The sequence below is a fragment of the Passer montanus genome, unplaced genomic scaffold, assembly GCF_014805655.1.
Source record: "Passer montanus isolate IOZ18808 unplaced genomic scaffold, ASM1480565v1 scaffold76, whole genome shotgun sequence".
Classification (NCBI taxonomy): Eukaryota; Metazoa; Chordata; class Aves; order Passeriformes; family Passeridae; genus Passer; species Passer montanus.
Window position 1 is genome coordinate 1,983,913 of NW_024372813.1, and position 23,143 is coordinate 2,007,055.

Sequence of the window (23,143 nt, forward strand, 5' to 3'; positions counted from 1 at the left end):
TTTCCTAGCTCCCAAATGCTGTGGGGAACTAAAATAATGAAAATCTAGAACGCCAGGCTGGGTTCTGATGGTCTGCTTTGGTTTGCTGCTGTTGTGGGAGCTGTTTCTGGGTTTCCCTCCAGGTGATGACCCCTCTTCTGCAGCATGGAGGCAGGAAAGGAGGGAATTTTCTGCAGGACAAATTGTGCCCTGACTCTGAGGGAACTGAGTGCTGTGACTGTGCATTAATCCAGATACCAGTGCAGCTCTGCCTGCTGGTGCTCAGGGGGCTGAACTAAATCCTGGGTGTGACAAGACTTATCAATGTCACAGCACCCAGGTCCTGCTGCCCCTGCAGGGATTTCCCAGCTCCCAAGAGTTCTTACTTCCCCTTTTCAGGTCTTTCCCAGTGTATCAGGCAGCATGGACTGGTATTTACTCACAAATTACTCAGTGAGTAGTTGGTGTTTTAGCCCACTAAAATATTCCTCTTTACTGAATGGGGTTAAACCAGGAAAACAGAAGGGTGTTTGTCTTACTGAAATAAAAAAGTCCCTGGCACCTGTGTACTAAATGAACTCTTAATAAATACATTATTGTTAATTGTGCCACACTTGGGATAATGTTAGGACGAGGGAATTACTGACCATGATTTAGGGCAACATTACATTCCATTTTTTATTTAGAGAGCTGTGATCTGCTGAAGTCTGGAGAAAATTTCTGCCTGTATTTTGAATAGGTAAAATTTGTTCTTGAGTACATCTGCAGTCTGCTTTTCTCTTTGCCAGCTGGGAATTTTCTTCCTTCCCATGGCTGGGATGAATGTTGGCTCCCAGAGATGCAGAGCTGTGGGGTCAGTACTCCTCTGTGGCTCTTTGAGGAGGTTTGGTTTGATGCAGGACCTGGCCCCAGTAAGAATCAGGTCTGTGCTCCCAGAGCACCATGGCCATCTCCAGAAGATCACCTGAAGAGCAGCACCTCAAGAGCAGCACCTGAAGAGCAGCACCTGAAGAGCAGCACCTATGCTCTCCTCAGTTCCTGCCTTTTCCTTCCTGGCAGGAATAATGATCCAAATGCCAGGAGGAAGACAACCTCACTTTCCTTTGCAATCTGTTGGCACTTCCCATTTATTACAACATCCTGAAGGCATCTGGGATCTCACAGATCCAAAGATTAACATCAAGGCCAAAGAGTGTTTCGTCAGCACAGAGGAAAGTCTCATTCAGCAGAGGAGGATGCTGAGTCAATGGGTCTCAGTGTCTGAGCTGGCCGTGAGTCATCCTGACAGCAGAAGGAATTGCTGCTGTCACCCCCAGAGCAGTTTGGGCTCACAAACAATCCATCACCAGACCAGGAGTCCTTTGTGACAGCCAGGTGTGGATCCAGCTCTTCCAGTGCTTGGGGAGACGAGGCTTTGGCTCCCCTCCACCCTCCTGTCCTTCCTCACGGAGCTCTGAGCTCCTGCTGCACTTCCAGCTGGACCTTGTGGTGCTTCTTCCAGAGGCTGTGGGGAAAGGGAGGAATGAATCCTGTCCATCCCAGGTGCTTCAGCATCACGATTAAGGATCCCATCAGCTGAGTCCCCCACCCTGCTGCTCCTCATGCCCTTCCACCTGCTCTCCTTGCCTTACCCCGCCTGTCTCCGTGCTCTTCCCCCTGCTAAGATGGCTTGTGACATTCTAGCTTGGGGCATAAACAGTGCAGGGCTGGCTCTGAAAAATATACATGAATAAAAGGTCAAAACTCTCCCAGAAAATAATAAAGTTCTTGGTTGCTTGTTGGGGTTTTTTTCCTGTTGTTTTGTTTTGGTTTTTTTTTAATGCATAGTTATGAAAAACAACTTAACCTTTGGGATTTTGAGGAATTCACTGTGACAATGGTCCAGTTTAAAAATAACAACTGCTGCTCCAAGATGAGTGTCCAGAGATGCCAGGTTTGCTCTGTTGGCCCTGAGGATCACTGAGTGTGTAGTTCTAGCTTTAAAAATCCTGCTAATATTGCTCCTCCTGGAAGGGCAGAAGACACAGCCCTACATGTGGGAGTTCCAGGAACGAGAACTGGAAAACAAGGGCTTCATTATGCTCCTGCTCCCTTTGATCCTGCCTGCTGTCAGGCTTGAATTTTTCTTCAACAATGTTACAGGGGAAGAAAGAAAGAAAGACAAGAGGGAAAAGCCAGAAATTACAAAGTTCTCCCTGTAACAACTATGAGCAGAAAAAGCCGTGGTAAGAGGAGGAACACTCATCATGTCTGACTCAGACAAGGATCAGTGCATTATTGACAAGTGCTTGGGCCTCTTTCCCCCACATGACATCAGAGAGAAAAGTTCCTGCTTTATCTGCAAAGGAGAAGACTCAGGTTTTTAAAAACTTTTAATAATGATTTCAGGAATTTGACTGGATTTTGGAGACTTGACTTTCCAGAGGATCCATAGCATTATGAATCTTTTCCCTGAAGGAGATCTGGGGAAGGGGACAGCTCACAATTAATAGGGTGGACATGAGCAGCTACTGTCTGATGTCACTATTTAGGTGTGATAAATGCATCAGTTCTGTCACGAGAGAACACTGAGTGCTGTTTGTGACTGACAGGTGAAGCAGAGGAGCAGCAGGAAAAAGCAAAAGGCACGACAATTATCTGTGAAGCTGGGAGGTAAAATTGCCTGGGAGTTTTCTTAGAGAAGCCAATTTAGGCTTGCCTTTACACAAGAATGTCATTTGTTTTGTTTCACTTTGCTATGTGAGATCAGTGTTGCCACACCTTTTGTTTGGATACAGACAAAAAAGTCATTAATTATTAGCAGACTCCACTTTCCAGGATTCCAAAGCTCTGCTGAGGCTCCAGGTGAGTCACCAGCCCCATCCCCACTGTTTGGAAAGGCCAGGCCTACGTGGCTTGGGGTTATCCTGGTGATTTACTGCCTGCTAGGATGAAACAATGACTCAGACTTGGCTGTTGGAATATTCAGGATGGAAGGGACTTCACAAGGTCCAAACTCGACCCTCCTGCTCAGAGCAGAGTCAGTCAGCCCCAAAATGTGTCACAGAGAGGGTTTAGTCCTTCTCAAGTGCAGGATTTGTCCTCAGTGAATGTCATAAGGCTCCTGATGTCACTCTTAATGTTTGAAAGAGTATTTTTTGCCTTTGTTTGGATGGGTCAGATGACTCTGAGTGACATCACCAAACTGACTACACCACCTGTGGAGTTGCAGTTTGCCCTAAAATGTGCAAGAGATGGACTTAATCCTGTAGCATCCATACCATAGATTTAGCCAAGAGCACCCTGGGGGTATCTGTTCCTACCCTTCCCTACACTGGGTTATAAGGATCACTCATTTTTCACAGAGTGCTGCAGGTTCTCATTTCAACCAAAGCTCCTTCCATGTGCTCACGGGCCTGGGGATGTCTGACAGGATAACTCCATCTATTAATCTCCTCTGTGCTCAGCTCACACTCTGAAGAAAAATCTCTGGCCCCAGAAGGTGAACAGCTTAAAGCTCTGAGGAAATATTTCTTCTTTACTGGGTGCTATTTCTGCTCCGTGAGGAAGAGGCTGGAATCAGCCCCAGGGGTTCTGTGTGGATCCCATCCTCAGGGTAAGCATCAGGAGGGACGCACAGCAAGAACATGGGAGGCTCTCCTGATTTATGTCATTTTCCTGACATTTGGTATTACAACAGCCTCAGTCCTGCTCCTGGGAGCCACAGCTCACTCTCTGAAGGGCTCCCTGAGGAAATCTGGACCAGGAGTATTTAGAAGCCACGTTACTCTGCCTTGTGGCTGGTGCACATGAGGAGTAAAGTCCTCCCTGCCTGCAGAGGAGCAGGCAGGTCTCACTCGGTGCCTGATGGAGGCAGGTGGAGCGAGCTGCCACAGCTGGGATTTCCTGGGATTCAGCTCTGATTCCTGAGCCCCTGGAGGAGTTTAGACAGAGCAGTTTCTCCTCTCAGAGTTTTAATGAGTCTCATCAGGCTGTAGGAACAGCTGCCACTCATCACTGATTGTGCTGATAGAAGAACAATTACTTTATGGTCCTTGCAGGGCTTCTTCCACCCTCCACACAGAGCCAGCTCATCCCAGTGCAGCCAGCAGTGGACATGCTCTGTGCCACCACAAACTGGCCATGGAGTGTGTGCTGGGAGCCTCTGGAAGGCTCTGACACAACATTATCATCCACTGCTCATGGCCTCGGTGTATCCAAAGCACTGAAAATGAACAGCATTTTCTACTCTTTCTAAACCTTTGCACTTTATAAACCCTCTCAAGTTAAGTCTGATTATGGGAGGAAGGAAAAAGGACTTGACTGGAAATCAGCTGGATTCTCTTCTCAGCTTTCTAATGTCACCACCACCAAATCTCTGTATCTTAATCCTAAATCTTTCTCTTGCTAGTCCTTATTTTCTCCTGGGATTCTTATCACCCAAAGCCACCAAGCTTCAATACTTTAGGCAGAGATTTTCTGACCTCTCTATGTGCTTCTGCTGTAAAATCAAAAATCTTTTCCATCCCATCCAGCAAAAGTAAGGGATGGAGAAGTTACATCCCCTGGCTGAGACCCAAGAGCAAAGCTTCCATTTCTGCATTCCCAACGTTGTCCTTTTCCCCCAAATTCCTTTCTGAGCCTTGCTGTAGCAAGGTCCCTTCCACAAGTGTAACTCAAGCTGGGTGTGATTAATAATTCACATTTGGTGCTAAAAGCAAATCAGAGTTAATTTTGTATATTTTGCTTCCCCTCGTTAGCGCGGAGCCGGCGCTGACTCACGCCTTACGTAAGGAGCTGAAACATCCTCCAGTTTACACAGAAGAATGTTCCTGCTCATTATGGGGATGAAAGGAGATTGCTGCATTTCAAATGACATGTATAATTTAGACACTTATTTCTAGGAGTGTTTGGAACAGGGAATGAAGAGAAACTAAAATGTTTGAAGTGACTTGAGTGCTTCATAGTTTTTAATGTGACTGGCAAAATACACAGCCCGATAACTTTTAAGGCTGCTAATGGAAGAATGGCTCTGAAACTCCAACACACTTCTTTTTTTTTGTTGTTTCCTAATACCAGTATTTATTTTAAGACGTGTAGAAACTGGCATTTGTCACTATGTAAAAAAAAAAATAAAAAAAATCTCTTTTTTCTTCTGCTGGGAGTTACCCGCTGTGCCACCAAAGTGGAAAGAGGAATGGGAATGGTATTCCAGAAAAACCAACTGGGAGATTTTCTCCCTTGGCATTCTGAATTTAAACCTTCACTACAAATGGAGAGCATGGAATAATCTGTATTTCAACAGTGCAGAGTTTATTCAAAAGAGAATTCAGTAACATATTGGGAAGCATTTATTTAATGGTGTTCTTTTTAGAATATTATGGCAAGCCAAATCCAACACAACCTCTGGAATTTTGGGGCTGAACAAGCCCCAGATGCCCCCATGTTCTGCAGGTTATCTTCACAGACTTCTGCTCTGACAGGCTTTGGTGAGCAAGGGCTGTCCTTAGCAGGCAGAATCGTGATCCTCTCTTCTCTCTCAGCCCCATTTATTGAGATGTCTTAGAAGTAATCAGACACAATGTCTGTGTTCCAGAGGCTGCTCTTGGCAGAGGCTGGTTTGGTGCATTTCTCCAGCAAATAGCCCATTTTTTCAGAGGTCTGTGAATCTTTAAAGCAAACACAGTGGGCAGTTCCCTCTGAGCAGTGTGGCAGCCTCTGTCCTAACTTTGGAACCCCCTGCAGAAATTTGGATGAGATCTATGCCTTGCAAAAGTCTCTCAAAACTGTTGCATTATTTATTTTTATTCTGCTTCAAGGACAACACTTTTCAAAGTAAGAGATGACACAAAGGAGCCCTGGGCTGTATAAATATAGAATCTTTTTATTTTTTTGGTTAATAGATACAGTACAATTTTTGACTACATAAGAAAGCGTTGTTTTCAGTGCATACATTCTTCAGGCAGACAGGAACATGGCAGACAAACATTCCTTGGTGGTTTGAACATGGCACTTGGTTTATTTCTGTAAGTCCCAAGTTCCTGGCTTTTCCCAGTTTTCCTTAGTTTATTTCTGTAGGTCCCAAGTTTCTGTTTTTTCCCCAGTTTTCAGTGGCTGCTTTGACAACTCAAGGTCTAAGGAAAAGTGAATTCAATGCTCCCAGGAGAACAGTGCTCAGTGCATCCCACATTGTTCTCCCTGTCACCCCTGTGGTCCCAACTGACCCAGGTCAGCAGGTTTTCCATTCTGTGTTCACAAAAATGGAAATAACAGTGTCAAACAAACCATCCGGTGCTTGGGCTCAACACCTCCACAGCCCCCTGTACTGCTTGACTCCTGAGAGGGCCAAATCTCAAACTCCTCCTGAATTTTAAATGTGTAAGATGGTGCTGGTGCTCTGACTTGGGCAAAATTCTTTCTGTTCTTTTGTGGTGTAGTAAAACCCAGGAAAATGGATCCCAGCGTTTGGCCATTACATTTTCAGGGAGGAAAAAAAGAATTATTGCTGCCTTTTGTGTTTTTCATTCACTGTATGATAAGAAAAAACCTCTAGGCTGATCTGTGAGTATGATACTGATCCCGAGCAGTTCCTGTGTTCAGGGAAACCTGATAATGCTTATCTTGCTCTGTAGCTATTTGCTTTCAAACAGCTCCTGGTGTGTCCCCTTGGTGCTGGTGGGATTTAGGGATCCTGAGCCCAGCCCACAGCCCCAGAGCTGGGATAGGCCAGATGGAATCTGCAGAGTGAGGCGGGACATGAAAGATAAGTGAGGGGAAAAATCAGGAAGCAGCCTGGCCAGCTGCAGGCTGACATGGCAGCTGACATTCCTGCAGGGAACAGCAGAGCAAATCCAGTGAGAGAACCCTGGATGCTCTGGGGTGTCCTGGCCTTTGCCAGGCAGGTGAGGGAGGGAGGTTTGTGTCACTGGGATGGCAAGAAGAGCAGCTGAGCCCTAAGTGTGTTCACCTGCAGCAATCAGGGGTTTGTCTGACACCATTACTCAGACTTTGAGTTTTAGCTGACTTCCTTGACAGCCCAAGCAGATACTTGGGATACATCTTGCTGGGGATCCCCTTCTTGTGGGGATAACCTGGGAGAACCTTACAGAAAGCCCATTGTTTGAGGAAAGGACTCTGGGAAAGATCACATTCACACAGTCACCAGCCTTCATTTTGCTCCATACACCAATATTGAAAAATCAGTAGATTAAAAAGCTTCTCCTATTCAGGGAAGGACACAAAGAGACTTCCAGACAAACTAATACAAACTAGTTTTCCTTGGCTATATATAGAGAGTTTAATGTGAAAATCTTGCTTTAGATTGTCTAGTTCAGCTTCTGCAAGCACAGGATAAACAGCAGTGAAACGATCCTACACCTGATCTTAGGGAAAGGCAGAGCAAAGCAATTCAAAGGGACTGGGAGAGCAAATAACAAGAAACAGATGAAAGGTAGAGCAAAGAGGAGACAGGAGATTGTTACAACACCAGCCTGAACAAGAACATGCAGATGAAGGCAGTTGGACACCTAAGTGGGAGGTGGTTTTTGGAGGAGAGACAACACAATTCCATGGAGAGCTCTGAGCTCCTTTGCCCTGATTCTCTGGGCCTCCAGGAGCACAAAGCCAGTAGGAGTGAGCACCATCAAAGGGAACAAAGGTACATGTTAATACAGATCCCACTGAGCTCAGGTTAGAGAAAGCAGCTGGCAGACAGGAGCTGAGTAAGAATCCCTGAGAAGTCTGAAAAAATAATAAACAACACATCATTTAAACAATTTACCCCTTCTGATCCTCTAGCCAATCCACCAGCTTCCAATTAAAACCCAGGCAGTGGAAATCCCTCACCCTTAACACGAGCTGCACATGGTGACACTTCCAGGAATGAGATAAACCTGCCAAATTCCTCCAGATTCCTGTTTCCTAACTGAAACTAAATAACATGGAGAAGAAGTGAGGGGCAGAGACACTCCCAGCCAAGAGAGCTGCTGTGCCATGGCACGAGTGGGGCACTGTAAACGGGAGCCTGGCCTGCAAGCATTAGTGAAATGTTTAGTACAATACTTAACTCTGTTACATCTGGCTATTTCTTTCTCTTTGGACTAAAATGTTACAAATTTTACCATATAAATGAAATATTATATTTGTTGCTACAGGGTACACTATATACATCGTTGGAAGAAGAGAACAATAATTAAATTAAGGGAGGCAAGAGAAGGACAAACAAAATATTAGTAAATAAAATAGAATATGTTCAATAATACTTTTCAGGCAATACTTTTGCTTGTTACATTTACTATAGGGAGGAAAAAATCTTCCATGAAATAAGACTGGAAACAGCTGCCCAAAGATCAGTCAGTCCCTTCCGTCGCTGGAGGTGCTCAGGACGTTCTCGATTCTGCCACTGCAGAGCAGCCCTCAGTTTGGGGCTGTCAGTGCAACCAGGGCTGTAACCACCTCGAGCACTGGAGCCTGTGCCTGTTCCACATCTCAGGTGGCACAGAAGGCTGATGTTTGTCACTGAGAGCCAGAAGGGCCCTGGCTCCCCACATCCGCTGGGCCCCGCTGCCCAGATGCGCTCCTGTCCCCTGCCCCTGGAGAACCCTGCAGCTCATCCTTCAGAGAAGGGGAGAGGGGAGGCCACGTGCTCAGCTCCCCCAGCAGAGCTCCCCAGGCTTCCTCAGATCCCAGAGCACACGTGCAGGTTTTGTTCCTACATTTCAAAGTTCCTCAGTGAAGGTTTTTCAACGCCATTTTCTCACCCTCCAGCTCAAGGTGCAGTAACAAACATCTCCAGGCCATCAACAGCAGAGCCACACACAGTCTGCACCTTCTTTTCCTTTGCCTCATCAGTCATTTATTTCCACAAGAACTGATTGATTGATCAATCAGTTGATAGATCAGAGCTATAGATAGCTAATAGTGTCTGATGAAAAACCAATCCAATGAGCTTCCAGAGGCTCATCAGAATTCTTTCCCAGTAGTTTCTTCTCTTCTGTGACCAGCTCTAGATAATACATAGGTACTAAAATACAAAGCAGTGCAAAATGACCATAAAGCAACTACAGCCCACACCTATCTAGCAGGTGCATTATGAGCAGGGGGCTCCGGAGGGACTGCAGGTGATTGATAAGGGACTCTGAAGTCAAGGAGAAGAAGCAGTGCATTTCCCCAGAGCCCATCCTTCAGATGCTTGAGAGTTCACAGTTAACATGGGATGGGTTTGGAGATTTGTTTTCCCCTTTGATAATACCTGAGGCTTGTTTGTGATTCCTTCAGCATAGCCCACTGCAAGCACTCATCCAGAAAACTTCCTTCGCTGCTGCGAGGGCGTGCAGCTGTCTTTGCCAAGGTAACAGCATCATTTTGCAAGGCTTGGATTTCATCACCCTCTAGTCTGAATCATGAAAAAACATTCTTTTTCCACTGAAGAAGTCAAATCAAGGGAGAAAAGGAAAGGGTTGTGCAGAGCTGGGAGGAAACTGCACAGGGAGCCATTTACAGATCAGTTTGTAACTCAGGAGGTTACAGCCCTCGCTGTCAGTGAACATCTTGCTCATCCTGGCTTTTTCTCCTTGCAACCTGGAGACCTTTCCCTTCCTAAATTTTAAAGCCAACTCTGATTGTTACAGAGGATATGAAAGGCTAGGGATTATTTGCTGTTTTTTAAGGCTGCTGTGATGATGCACAGGGCACACAGGGCACCTGGGCACACGTGTAACAGTCTCTGCCACCCACAGCTCTGGGGCAGGGGCAAACCCACTGTCCATGGGAGAATTTGTGCTCCTTTCAGTCCTGCTGCAACAAAAGCTTTGAATTACCCTGAACCCAGAAAGGGCTTTGCATTTGATACCAGTATTTACCTTGGCAAGACAGAGAGAATGGTGTGTCCCATGGGCTTGCAGCTTAACAGGGAGAGTATCCCCAGGGTCAAACCTTTGGGCACCCCCACAGAATCCAGAGGAAATGCTTTTTTTTTTTGTTTTGTGTGTTGTTTTAGTAAAGTAAATGTGTGCAGAAAGGAAACATAAAAATGCTGCTGCCCTGCTGGTGCCTCAAGGGTGTGTGTGAGTTTTTGTGTAACTCTCATGCTGGTAATGAGAGTTTTCTGCTCATTCACACAAAGGTGTGTGAGAGCTGGGAAGTTCTGTTTGAGTTGAGAAGGTTCTTACTTAAGACAGTGATTTTGCCTTGCAAGAATTACAGAGCATCTCCAGCCAGGTTCCCTATTGCATGTCTGCAGAACAAACTGCTGTTTGAACAAGGGGAAAGCCCAGGGCCTCAGATTTAACCACACTGGTGCCCTGCTGGCCCAAAGAGCAGGCACACCAGCACTGCCAGCTGGCTCTGGCCATGCCAGCTTTAGGAGTGTATCCTCTGGGCAGGGGAAATTATTAAATCCAAATTGCAACCAGAATATTCTGCATGGATTGCAGAATATTTCAGAAATATTTACAGGATGTGAAATCCCAAGTTAGGAAGGGTGTTTTAGCTTTTCTCCAAGCCCAAAACATTCACATGTGGCTGCTGTTTTCAACAGATGCCTTCCAGCACTGGCCTAACCAACCCCTGCAGGATGTGTCAGGGCCAGCAGCTTGAATCTTGTGTCCCAGCCAGCTTGGCATGACCCTCATGGGGTGAAGTGGGGATGCAGGAACCAGATGTGGATCTGGCAGTGCCAGTGAACAGCCCCAGCCAGGGGCAGGAGTGGCAGCAGTTCAGGGCTACAGCTCCTACTACAACTCTGACAATGTCATTAACTCACTGCAGATCTTGCAATAGGCCTTTAAAGAGAAGACAGAAGATGCTCTTAAATTGTTTCTAATCCCATCTGAGATGTGCCAGAAGAAACATGTGAAGCATTATCCCAGCAGAATTCCTGCTGTTTCAGCCAGGCTCCCTGGGGGCACAGCAGAGCCTGGCAAGCTGAGCTGCAGCCCTGAGAGGCACTGCTTACACTGGCGGGGCTGAGTAGTGGATGACAGAGTTGTAATCTGGGGGAGGGCTGTGGCACTCCAGGCTGGGATCCATGGGGAGCAGGACAGAGTCTTCCAGGGGGAAGTCCATGGTGTCCTCTTCCACCTGCACTGCTGGCTGGTACTTGACAGTCTCGTGGTCAGCCAGGATGGATTCCTTGCTCCTGCTGACAGCTCTCCTCCTGTTGGGAACAAACACGGGGATGTATCCACCCTGTCTCCATAACCAATAGTCAAAATGATTTCTTTAACAAGTAAATATATAAAAATATCAATTTACCTCTATGACACACTGTAAGACAGTTTTGCTGACTGGATGAGGGAACTGAGGTATTTAAAATAACTCTGTGTTTTAAAAGTAGATTTAGGAGTAATTCCAGCTCTGCTGCCCTGTCCTTTCAGCTCACCACATTTCAGTGCACTGCAGATCTCTTACTTGTAAAGGCACCTGTCCTGTACACACAGTAATATCCTCCCTCATTGTTCTGACACAGGTCAGTAAAAATTTGACTTTTCTGAAAGCAGAACTGAAGGCTATGACTTTTCTTGAAGCATAATAAGGGATGAAATACTGAATAATCTCTGGCAGACTCTAATTTAAACTGATACTGAAAGCAAGAGTGTGTGCTGAACACGCTCAGGCAGTGCAGGGCAAAATCCCTTTTATGTTCCCCAGCCCTTTAACGTTCCTGACCCAGGAGCTGCTGAAGGGCAGTGCTTTGCAGCATTCCAGCTGCTTTTGTTTCCTGTCTTCCCCTGTTCCAGGTGATGGAGGGTGGGGCAGAGCAACTTCCATCACAGGGAGCAGCCTCAGGGTTAAAAGCAGGAGAACCCTGAGATTGTGTCACAAGGTGACCTCGAGGAGCAGCAAGGGCTGTGGAGAACTCAGAAGGTTCTTTCTGTCACAGGCTGCCTTAAAAAGAATGTTCTGGCAACCTTGGTTTGCACTTCTGTGGTGCAAAACCAGGACACTGAGAAACTGCTTGGAAGGGGTGTGGATAATTGAGGGGTGCTCTGAAGGATTCCAGTGAGAGTGGCTTTTGAGCTGCTGCACTTTGCTCAGGACCCTGTAACTCTTGGGAAGGAACCTCAGCCACAGCCTCATCACAGCCCTGCTCAAGCCTCAGCTCAGAATGACTTGAGTGTGCTGGGAGAATTAAAAATCAGGCAGTGCACAAGCACTTTGTGTGTGTGCTTCATATGTGTTTAAAGTAGTATCAAGTTACATTTTAATGACTGTAAACCAAATCTGAATAGTCAACAGTTCATCAAATAATTGTAGAATTCATGACACTCATTTTATTGGCACTTCTGCAGTGCTTCCAGTCCCCAGCAGCTGCTCATTTTCTCACTGGGGTGCTTTAGGAAGAAAGCAGAGCCAGCTCCTGCTCCAGGGAACAAACCAAAGCCAGGAGCCAGACACAGCAACTGGAGGGAGGGCAGCAAGACCCCAAATAGGAAAACAGGAGATGCAGGACAGGAACTGTGTGTGTGATGTTTTTCGGATGGTACAGCAGAGAGAGCAGGTTGAATGGCCACACACAGCTCCTTTCAGCTGGACAGGGTCAATCTGCCCTGCTGGGTTCTGCTGCTGGGACTTTACAAGTTGTGTTCTCTTGCCTCTGAATCTGGAACCTGTCAAAAGTTTCAGGTTTCCCACAAGCTGCACATATTGCCACTGGCTGACAATACAGTGTCACTATATTTAAAAAACCAACCAACCAAACAAAAAAGAAAACCAAACCAAAATTAAAAATTTTGTTGGTTCTGGAAAGATCCCAGGTGTTCAGAGCACTGGCTGGAGTAGAACACTGGTTCCTGCTCTGTGCACAGGCACAGGAGCAGCCTGCAGGCTCCACCTGTGAATTACCCACAGAATGTTCTGTACATCACTCATGAAGCTCTTGTGCAGCCAGATTCAGACACAACACACAGCTGGGCTCTGATCAGCTGCAGTGGGACATGGCTGGTTAATTTTGGGTCTGATTTTAGTGTGCTGGGCTGGCTTTCCATGGCAGATTTGCATCTCCAGCTTTGGGAAGTGAGCCTGAGCTGCAAGAGCCAGCCCACCACATCTTGCATGCCCAGAATGAGCCTGGCTTCTAGGATTGCTGCAGAGTTTATAGAACAAAGCTGCTGTTTCTGTGCTCTCAGACCTGCACATGGCATTGAAAGCAAACCTGTGGAGTGGCAGAGCAGAAATTCTAAAATAAATAGTAACCCTGAGAACTTCAACAACAAAATGTTGCACCCTCTGCTTTCACAACTAAGCTTTTCCTCATTGTCCAGAGAGAAACATGAGTGGAAACTCCTTATGTATCCTACAGATTTGGCAGCTGTCCATTCTCTACACACACAGTTTGTCTGCAGATAAACCTCCCTGATGTGAGCCATGTAACCACAACTTTGCCTTGCTGTTTATTTATGGAATTCTCCTTTTGTTGCTCAGTTCCATCGACTCGTGTCAGAAAATTCCAGAGATGCTCTGGCTTCCAATTTGCCAGCTATTAAAGTTGGCACTGGAGACAGGGAGAAGCATGAGAGCATCAGTTTAATTTGGAAGCTTGAGAGTATCACCATACTGTAAGTGCCTTAAAGGTAATCATTTAAAACTACCCTTCATAAGTCTTACTGCAATACATCTTTCACAGTTCTATTTCTCTAAAGTGTCTAGTCTTAGTTACAAAACCATTCTTTAAAACTTAATTCTATTTCTCTCTCAACATCTGTCCTATTCCATAACATTTCTAAATCAACATTTCTACCTCAAAGTTTACATACAAATAAATACTATATAAACCTCTGTCAAACTTTAAAAATTCTTTACAAATTCATTTCCCACAAGTGTCACTTTAATTTGGCCCCCAACCTGCATATCTCTGAGTTATTAGGGTTAAAAGAGAAATTTTCAGCCCCCTGTAGACTCCCAGCAAGTTTTCCTGTTGGGTTCCTGCCCCTGTGGGTCAGGAGTTTGGATATCTGGGAATAAGTAACTCTGCCTGGTGCCGAGATCAGGCTGGGCTTTGGAGGGCTCCTGAATGCTGCCACCTCCTCCCTCTCCAGAGCCAGGAGCTGATGAGCTGGGTCAGAAGGAAGTTGTGTCATTTGCTATCTAATGGCAGACCAAAATGCAATTAACTTCCAATACTACTCCTTTCATCTCAATGCATTTCCTAATTAAAGCTCTCTGTGGGGCTCTGCATTTTCCCCTTTCATGCTGCTGTCAGACAGTGCCTGCTGTGCATGTACAGATGCTGCTGCTGCTGGGGATGAGGCTGCTCATCCCTTTCCATCTGCCCTTGGCAGCTCAGGACCTGCCCCAGCCCTCAGAGCCCAGCCCTGCCTGGCTGTGCTCAGTGCCTGGGGCTCCAGGTCCCCAAAATCCCCCTCAGAGCCCAGCCCTGCCTGGCTGAGCTCAGTGCCAAGAGCTCCAGGGTCCCCAAAGGTCCCTCCCTGGCCTGGCCTGGGTAAAGCAGGGACCTCCTCCCTGACCCCCAGCAAACACCCTCGGCCTGGGGGGCTGGATTGGGGTAATCACACAACGTGCAGCTCCAGAAGTCACTGATGGTTATGTAATGAGCTGATTGCATTAAAAGCTGCCCAGTCCTTGGCTCAGGGCCTCTCCTGGGCTGGCACTGCCCTGCCCACCAGGTGTTTCCTCACTGCTCTGCTCTGCCTGACCCCGCAGGGCTGTGGGAGCCCACCAGAGATAAAGGAGAAATCAGTTTGGATAGATCTGCTCAGGGCTGGATCTGTCCCAGCCCAGGCTCCCCTGTCAGTGTCCCCACCGTGGCCCAGCACTGAGGATCAGTGGGAACACCACAACATTCAGCTGCAGTTCAGCTGCCCACTGACCCAAACTTGTCACAAATTGCAGTGACCACCCTGAGAAATTACTTTCCATGCACAGGGTGTCCTGTCTGGGGACACAGCCTGAATATCAAATAATCTTCCACAAACTTTTTAGTTTTCTGAAGGCACCAAAGTTGTTTGGAAGATAGCACAGAGGATAATCCTGCAGTAACTTGCAGGCCTGAGTGACCTGCTGAGGCTTTTTCTTCCTTCTGAACAAAACCAGAGATTTTGGAGGTAGAAAAATACTGAAACCATCAAAGAGCTGGCAAACCATTAGTGGAGCTATTTATTTTATGTGAGAGGGAGGCAGTTTCTGTTAATCTACATTTTGGGGTCAATGACTTGAAGGGGACTGTGGAGAAAGAAGGATGGCTGCAGGAAAATCACCCTGGGCAGGGAGGCATTCCTGCCCCAAGTGCAGCAGCTCTACTGCTCTGCAGTAAAAAACCCAAGTATTTTGCTCTCAGTAGGAAAAACTAATGGGTTTTTCTGTCCAAGTAGGAAACCTGGCCATGTTCAGAGGCTGTGTTTAGAGAAAGATAAGAAATTGGGCTGACTGCTGCCAAGCAGAGCAGTTTGTCTCATGACTACCTCTCCTAATAACATGTAGGAGCTTCAGGGCTTTGTAGGAGCTTTCAAAGGTGTTTAATAAGGCTCAGAGTGGTTAGTTTTTATTTTAATTTTTTCTGCAATTAATTAAATAAAAGGGTTATTTTTTCCTTCTGGTAGCTATGACTGATTCACAGTTTGTTTTAATACATTTTCAACTGAGTGCTGTGCAGGAGGAATTTCATCCTCCTGATGAAAATGCATCTTCCTGATGCACCAGTGCCTCAGCATTCTGCTGGCAGGAGAACTCGAGGGGCTGGGCTCAGGAATTCATTTCTGGAAGCATTTCAAGAACCAAGTGCAGGTAATAAAGTTTTCCCAGGCCAAAGCCACCCTCGTGTCCCCTCACATGTGTGGCCAGGCTGCTCAGCTGTCCCTGTCCAAAAGCAGCGGGATGGAAAACACTGCAGGCAAGTCCAGAGCCTCTCACAAATCCCCTCCTAGTCCTTGCTACTGTAAGCACAGTGCATAATCCTTGGAAAAAAGAGGTTTACATCACTCCTGAGTAGTTATTCATTCCAAGTTCTAGTTTAGAGACCTCAGGTCAGGTAACAGTGCAAGGTGCTGCATGGCACAACAATAAATGTATTTATTATTTCTGAGCTCCATTCTGCCCTGGAGCAAACATGTTTCCATGCCTTGTTTCTCTGAGAAGGTGAGAAAGGATTCCAGCCCAATCCTGGCTGTATTTTTGTTGTGTTCTGTGTGTTTAGACAGGAATGGCTGCTGTTGCTGAGCAAAATCCCTCATTTCAGTGTTGCTGCCTTGCCTTAGGCCCAGCTTGTTTTGGCAAAGGCAGAGCCCAGTGCTGGGATGTGGGTGCAGCATCCAGAGCCCAGAGAGGATCAGCTGAGCCTCAGCTGATCTCGTGGGCCTGGGCCAGAACCAGGGCAGGGATTCTGAGCAACAGAGGGTGATTGGGTTTGGGGGGAGAGGGGGAAGAACTGGGGGAGGACAATTGAGCAGATACCAAAGCTTTTGTCATCTTCAACAATAACTTGATTATAGAGTCTCTGGGAGGGTTTCAGAGCAGTGTTTGGCAGTAGCCTGATAATATTATGAGATGGAAGCTGACACCAGAGTCAGCCCATCATTAAATCCCTCTGTGCTCCCTGTGCTTCCCTGAATGCTGATTCCAGTGTTGTTATCCCAGCCAATCTTTCCATCTCTCACTGCAGCTATTGCTGTGACTTTCTACTTCAGCAGCATAAAATACTCAGAACTTTCCTGCTCTATTTTAGCAGTAGGAAAAGCTCAGACTTGGTTAGTCCAGCCTAACAATAAGCCCAGGCCCAGAGTATCAGATTCATCCTCACTAAACTCTTGACACTGACACTCCATGGTGTGTGCTGTTGGCAAATTTTAAACTCAGCAGAGGAATGAATGCAGGATAAATAAACAGTGAGATTTTGGCAAAAATAATAAATGCAGCCACCCTGGTTTAGAAAACATGCTAAGCCTTTGAACAGTTTTGTTTTAGAAAAGAAAGACTTTGAAAAGGATCCAGGGTAAATGTTTTTGATAGAGAGAGATACACCATTAACAAGGGTGACTTTATCTCCCCTGTTAAACCCACACTCCCTTCTGACCTCTCTAGATTATTCCACAGGCTTTGAGCCTTGTTTGTCCACTTGTCAGTGCAGCAGCACCCAGGGGTGTCCTGTCCTCAAACCAGAGGGCTTTGGGGTGCTCTGCACTGTTGGAGCTGCTCTGTGTGTCAAGGAGGGTCTGCAAGATTCAAAAAAAAAAAAAAAAGGCAGCTGACAAAAAAGCCTTCTCATCTGGAGCTCAAACTCTCAGGGAAGGAGGCGGCCAGGGAGAACCACAGCTCTGTGGGTGCTGTGGCAGCAGGAGACCAGCACAGCGTGTGGCAGGCTCTGCTGGATGCTCTGCAGGGTCTGCTGGCACAGGCAGGCTCAGGAACCTCGTGCTGCTGGAATCCCCATGGAAGTGGGGAGTGGAAGTGGGGAGAGCCCCGGTGGTGGGGTCAGGCAGGGATTCACTGCCCCCACAGAGCCCCACATCCACTCCCTGCTGGCAGTTCAGAGGTTTTCCTGGAAGTCTCTAAAGAACAGGCTGTTATGGAGTTTTTGTGTTTCCACATCTGGCTGGGTGCTGACTTTTCAGATTTTCAGGAGAAAGCCTAGAAGGGGCAGAGAAGGAACCTTCCTCTGCCAGCTCTTTATCCAAACAGGAGAAATGCAACAGGGAAAAGCTGTCAGGGATGAGTGACAGCAATCCTCAGAGGGATAAATGCCACCAGGGAGGCTGCTGGATTTGTGTGACATCATGCAGGAAAGAGGTGAATCAGCCCAGGTGAAGCACCACAGTAATGCAGCTCCTGACATTTGAGCTCCTGTTTTCCAGCTGCTGCCATTTGGTCTCCATAGCAATGGATTATGCTGGCAGGAATGCTCTGGGTATGTGCAGGGGATAAAAACATGGAAATGGATCAGGATCTCTGCTAATCCCACCAGGTCCAGCCCTAGGACACTGCTACAGGGAAAATACTGCAGGGCAACAACATTCCTGAGGCCACACTGCTATCCAGCACAATCCATAGCATTCTAATGCTCCTGTTAGTGTTCTTCACCTTTCCTTAGGAAATCTTCTCCCTTTTCCTTCCCTTCTTCTCCCTTTTTCTTCTCTCCTGCCCTCAAACATCAGGGAATTGATGCTTCTAAAGCATCAAAAACCAAGGCAAGCCCTTTCCATCTGCTTTTCCCTCTGAGTGAGAGTCAACCCCTCCAGGACTGCCACACTCTGGCCATGCCCTCTCCTGGGAACTCTCCCAGAATGTCCAGAAGTGCACCAGGCTTCTTCTCATCCCTCACTTCCCTTTAATGCAGAAAAGAGGTGACTTGGTGTAGAACAAGCAACTGCTCTGCTGGGAAAGGTCATGGAGTTCCTGAGTACAGAGAAAACTCATACAAATCTCAGTAGATTTCAGAGAAAACTCCAGGCAAGTAGTAATTAGCTTAATTAACGGAAAAGACAAGGAATTCACTGCTACATAATAATATATTTTTTAATATTTTGGGCAGCTATTCTTTGAAATTCCACATGCTGACATTTGAATCAGTAAAATGGGTAACTGTTGTTAGGAAGGTGGAGAAGTTTTTCACTACTGGCTCACCTCTGCCTGTGTGGTTGTTACCGACATACAAAATCTGTGAGCAAACAGCTAAAAATCTGCTTTTAATCTTCTGTATTGTTCTATGAGTGGATAAACATAGAGCAAACCCTGTCCCAGCCTCTGTTTGTAAACCAGGTGTGAACAACACAACCCAGGGATCACGAGGGTGATGGGATTTAGGGAATTCTCTGCAGCTCTGTCTCAGAGTGATGATGAAGCAAGTGCAGCAATCAGGGCTCTGGTAAAGGCACTGTGTTGCAGTGCTTGGACTGCTCTTTGCTGTGCACAAGCATTTGAAGTTTACTCACATCCCACGAGCTGCAAAGATGCCACACCTTCTGTCTGACTTAAATATACACACTGGTATAATTACAAATGTCAGCTTTTGCATTAATGAATCAAATTCTTCAAACTTTGCTCCATCACTGAGAGAGAACACGGGGGAGGCAGTGAACAAACAGCTAAATTTGACCTCTACATTCTCATTTTTAACTCCTATCATCTCCTATTTGCAGAATCTGCTGCCCCTTGATCTTAAAACACATTACCAAGGTTTTCTGGTTATGGGGCTGAAATTCAGAGTTCATCTCCTCTTAGCTTGCCTGGATATCCAGAGGTTTCCTTTTGGCAGCAGAAACAAAAGTGCAAATTTCAAAAGCATTTCTCTGAAAGGAAGAACTGTCTGAAAAAGAAATCCCACAGAGTACTCACGCCAGAGCCATGATCCCATAGGGCCAGGAACGGATTTCCAACCTCTTGGGGCTTTTTATCTCATCCGAGGTCAGCACCATCCCACTGTCAGACTCCTGAGAAGCAGAAGGAAGGGAACATCAGGGGAGCCACCAATCCTTCAGGATGTTCTTTCATCAAGGCCTGTGTTATCAATTTCTATCCAAGCATTCCTGATAATGCTGCTCTGGAGCCTAGGAATGTTTCCCTTGTTTTTATGACATTAAAGTTTTTGATCTGCATTTCCAAAGAGCACCCTTAAAATGAACATATCAAAAAATAATTTGACATTTTCAGATTTGAAGCTGATATTAAGCATGACATATGGGCACCATGTACGTAGGATAGCTGAGATATGAATAGACTGAGATTCATAAAGAATATATCCAATAATTCTGGCTGGGCTCCTCCAAGGAAAAGCTCCTTAAATACCCACTGGAAATACACAATTAGAAACACTGACATCTGAAGGAAGTGGAAGTTCAGCAGCATTTTGTAACTGCAAGTGCTTTGTAAAGATAGATGGCCCTGGCCTTTATGGATTTTTTTATGAGCTGTCCAACAAAACTGTCTTGATTAAAGCTGGGGTTGTGCTTCTGCTGCACTTGAAGCTGAGTCTCAGGCTGCAGTTAAACTTTGTGCTAAGTTTATGCAAACACACAGACATCACAGTCCTTATTTTAAGTTATTTAATAATATTAAATGCTCTGGGTGTTTCTTTGCATTTGAAATATTTTGTGATGCTGGAAAGTTGCACATATGTGCATTTGTCAGAACCAAGACAGCAAAAGCCCTCAACATAGACGAGAAACTCTTAGTCTTATTTTGCCAGTGAAATGGATGAATATATAAAAAATAATCTCATCAAACAATAAATAACAAGAAAAAACTTTTTTATACATGCTCTGGTCATCTATCAGTTGTTAATAAGATCAGTTTATAAGTGATTTTATGAAGTATAAAGTGAAATCCTGAATTAATGAGGTCTGTCAAACCCTCAGTAAAACCCAGCTTGTCTCTGGATTTTATCTTGACGGTTTCCCCTTCAAACACGTGGTCTAGGAACAGTTTATCTGGGAGCTGCTCTGCATTTTGCTTACACCTCTCTGGTAAAAGAATCTCCAGAGATTGCAGATAATTGCACAATGGCAGGAAGGTGTGGTGGAGCACTTGGAGAGCTCAGGCAGCTCTTTGAAATAATGACCTAATGACTATTCAGGGTTGATAATTAAGAAAACTTCAATATCCAAAGTACACTTACTTTGTCCAAAAGCAGATCACACACAGAGTTTGATTTAAAAGACCCTTGTTGAAACATCACGTTCATTTCTGATCTCTTGATGTATTATCACCCTCTTTGGAAACTTTTCCCCCTCATGTAAAGGTTTATTAGAAAATGAACAGGGAGCTCTTAGGCAGGTAATGCTCCTGCTGGCAGCAATAATCTCTTAAGATTGCATTGATCTAGCAAATGTCTTTGTGTGATTCACAGGGACAGATTTTATCCTGCAAGAGGGAAGATGCAGGAGCCAGGAAATTTCTAAGCCTTCTAATCCCTGAGATGCATTGATAAAGAGGCAGAAATTCCATCTGGGGAAATACAAGGCAATAATGGGCCTCAGTTTGTGCTCAGCAGAGAACAAATGACAAATAGGCTGTGTTGGTCAAGGACATGAAATATTTCCAGGACAAGAGAAAGACTTGAGCCTTCCCAAGGGAGCTGCTCTGAGGAATGGCTCTGTCCAAGAGGGACTCTCAGCTAGAGCTTTCCTTTGCTGCTCCTCCTGTGTCAGGAGGATTCCTGAGGGATTCAGGCTTTCTCCCTAAACTTTGATCCCCCTGGAGCATCTGTGCACTGCAGAAGTCCCTCCTTAGGGACACAGAAGGTGCCATTGAGGCAGCAGGTGGGGACAGCACATGGCCACAGAGGGAATTCAGGAGTTGTTCTCAGGGATTTTTTAAAATAAGAAAATCCCACCCATAACTTCAGAGGAAGCCAACAAGCAGAACCCTCATTCTGTAACAAAACAAGCCTTTGTTTTCCCCAGGACCAAATTAAACCCTTTAACGTTCTCCCACCCTGCAATGGAATTAAACTGGCAATAAATACATTCACTTGCAGTGAGGAAAATCCAGGGTTAAAGCCCTTTGTGTGACTCAAGACCTGGATCTTGAATCCTGTTCTTGTCTGCCCAGAACTGAACCTTCACCCCCACCAAGTGATTGGCTGTCTTGGCCAGCCAGAATGTGTTCTGGACACATTTCCCTCCAAGAGCTTCATTTCAACAAGCTGCCACTTTCTTATGGTGGAAAAACCTCTTGAAATATGTCATATAAAACCCCTCAGTCTGATCAAAGCCAGGGCAATCACATGTGAGCTTCTCTTTAAATTATTCCTTAAGAGAAATGCAGGTCCCTCTTTGTTGTCACAGAGCCCTGGGTGAGAGGTGCCAGAGCCAAAGCTTCTGCCTGATTTAAAGTTCTCTCCTACCAAATGATTCCAAAAGCTCTAATGAGTGTTTCTGGTGCTGCTGACGAGTGATCTGTGAACCTGCTGGGGAAGGATGCAGTCACCTCTCTTACCTCATGCATCACTTTCTCCGTTTCCACTGGCACCTCATCAAATGTCTTCACACTCAGGGGTCTCTTCTTGCTGTTGTTACTGAAAGCAGGAGAGTCAAGGGGTCAGCACAAAGCCCAGGCAGACTCTGCACCCCTTGTAGCTCAGTCACCTCCTCACACAGCCCAGTCTCCTGGACCACTTCTCTTTTGTCACCTCTTGTGTCTAATAACAAACACCCTGACAAATTTCTCTGGTTCTTTCACCAGCCATACTAAGGGAGGACACCAGACAGTGAAATGTTTCTTTCCCCCACCCTGTATCTGCTTTTCTCACCCAGTTTCCACTGCACTCCAGTGATTCACTCCATTGTTCAGGTTTTCTTCCACAGGGCAGGTTTTGGAGTTGGATTCTCCATCTGGACACAAGGTGATGTTCAGTGGAATGTAGTCTTTGCCATCCTATGAAATTAAAAATAGAAAAGAGCACAAAGCTGGTAAAGTTCATTTTGTGCTGCATCTCAGATGTGAGAGGTTATTGTATCCTACAGAGCTTTGAGATGAGAAAGGACAAAATTGTGTTTTAACTTAACTGGGATGTTTGTTCAAGGTGATTGTCATGTTCCTCACACCCTGTGGAAGTTATGGAAGCTAGAATGCACACTTCATCCAAAAATTACTGTGCAGAAGGCATTGTGAGGGAACTGGGGCACTTTGGGAACCCTGTGATGTGGGATTGCTGAACATGGGCTGGGATATTCCAGTCCAAGTCAAAAGCAATAGCCCATGTACTGCTTGCTTTTGTTCAACTTCAGGAGCTTGGGAAGAGTCAGGCCTTAAAATGGAGCCTGAAAGGATTTAATTTCTTGTCCTTCCCAGGAATTGCTGCTGCTCATGGTAATGAGCTCTGCATTGTCATTACCCCCCTGCAGCAATCCTCAGGAATGACTGCCTTTAGCTCCTGGAACTATTTGTCCAAATTTCCCTGTGCTGCTTCTTTTTGTTTTTAATTTTGAGAAGCAGTTAAGTGCCCTATTCCCTTATCATGATTTTTATGTCTCCTCAATTTACTTTGGTTATAGAATCAAACTCACAAGCTCTTCATATTGCAGACTGGGCCCTCTTCAACTCAGCTCCACTAAATTTGTTTACAAACAGGAAGGAGCTGGAGGAGAGTGTTTGATTTCTTCTTCAATTAAATTGACAATTGCATAACTGATCTGGTTGTTTTTACTGAAGAAGAAAACAACTGGTTTAACTATTATGAAATTAATCATGAGACACCTGACTTTCTGTGCTTTAAGCTGCATAATTGCAAAGCTCC

At 45.8% G+C, this 23,143-nt stretch overlaps 1 protein-coding gene across 2 annotated transcripts in view; it reads right to left on the bottom strand.

Moving 5' to 3' along the window:
* Positions 1-5,821: 5,821 nt before the first annotated feature.
* The window catches only part of LOC120512684 (vascular endothelial growth factor receptor kdr-like), a 127,022-nt gene continuing 109,700 nt past the window's right edge, over positions 5,822-23,143 (bottom strand). For both annotated transcript variants that reach the window (XM_039731264.1, XM_039731263.1), the window contains exons 27-30: positions 22,157-22,281; positions 21,844-21,922; positions 19,243-19,337; positions 5,822-11,113 (exon numbers count right to left, since the gene is read on the bottom strand). In XM_039731264.1, coding sequence (XP_039587198.1) covers positions 10,909-11,113; positions 19,243-19,337; positions 21,844-21,922; positions 22,157-22,281 — 504 coding nt within the window. In that variant the 3' untranslated portion in view covers positions 5,822-10,908. The remainder of the gene's footprint in view (positions 11,114-19,242; positions 19,338-21,843; positions 21,923-22,156; positions 22,282-23,143) is intronic.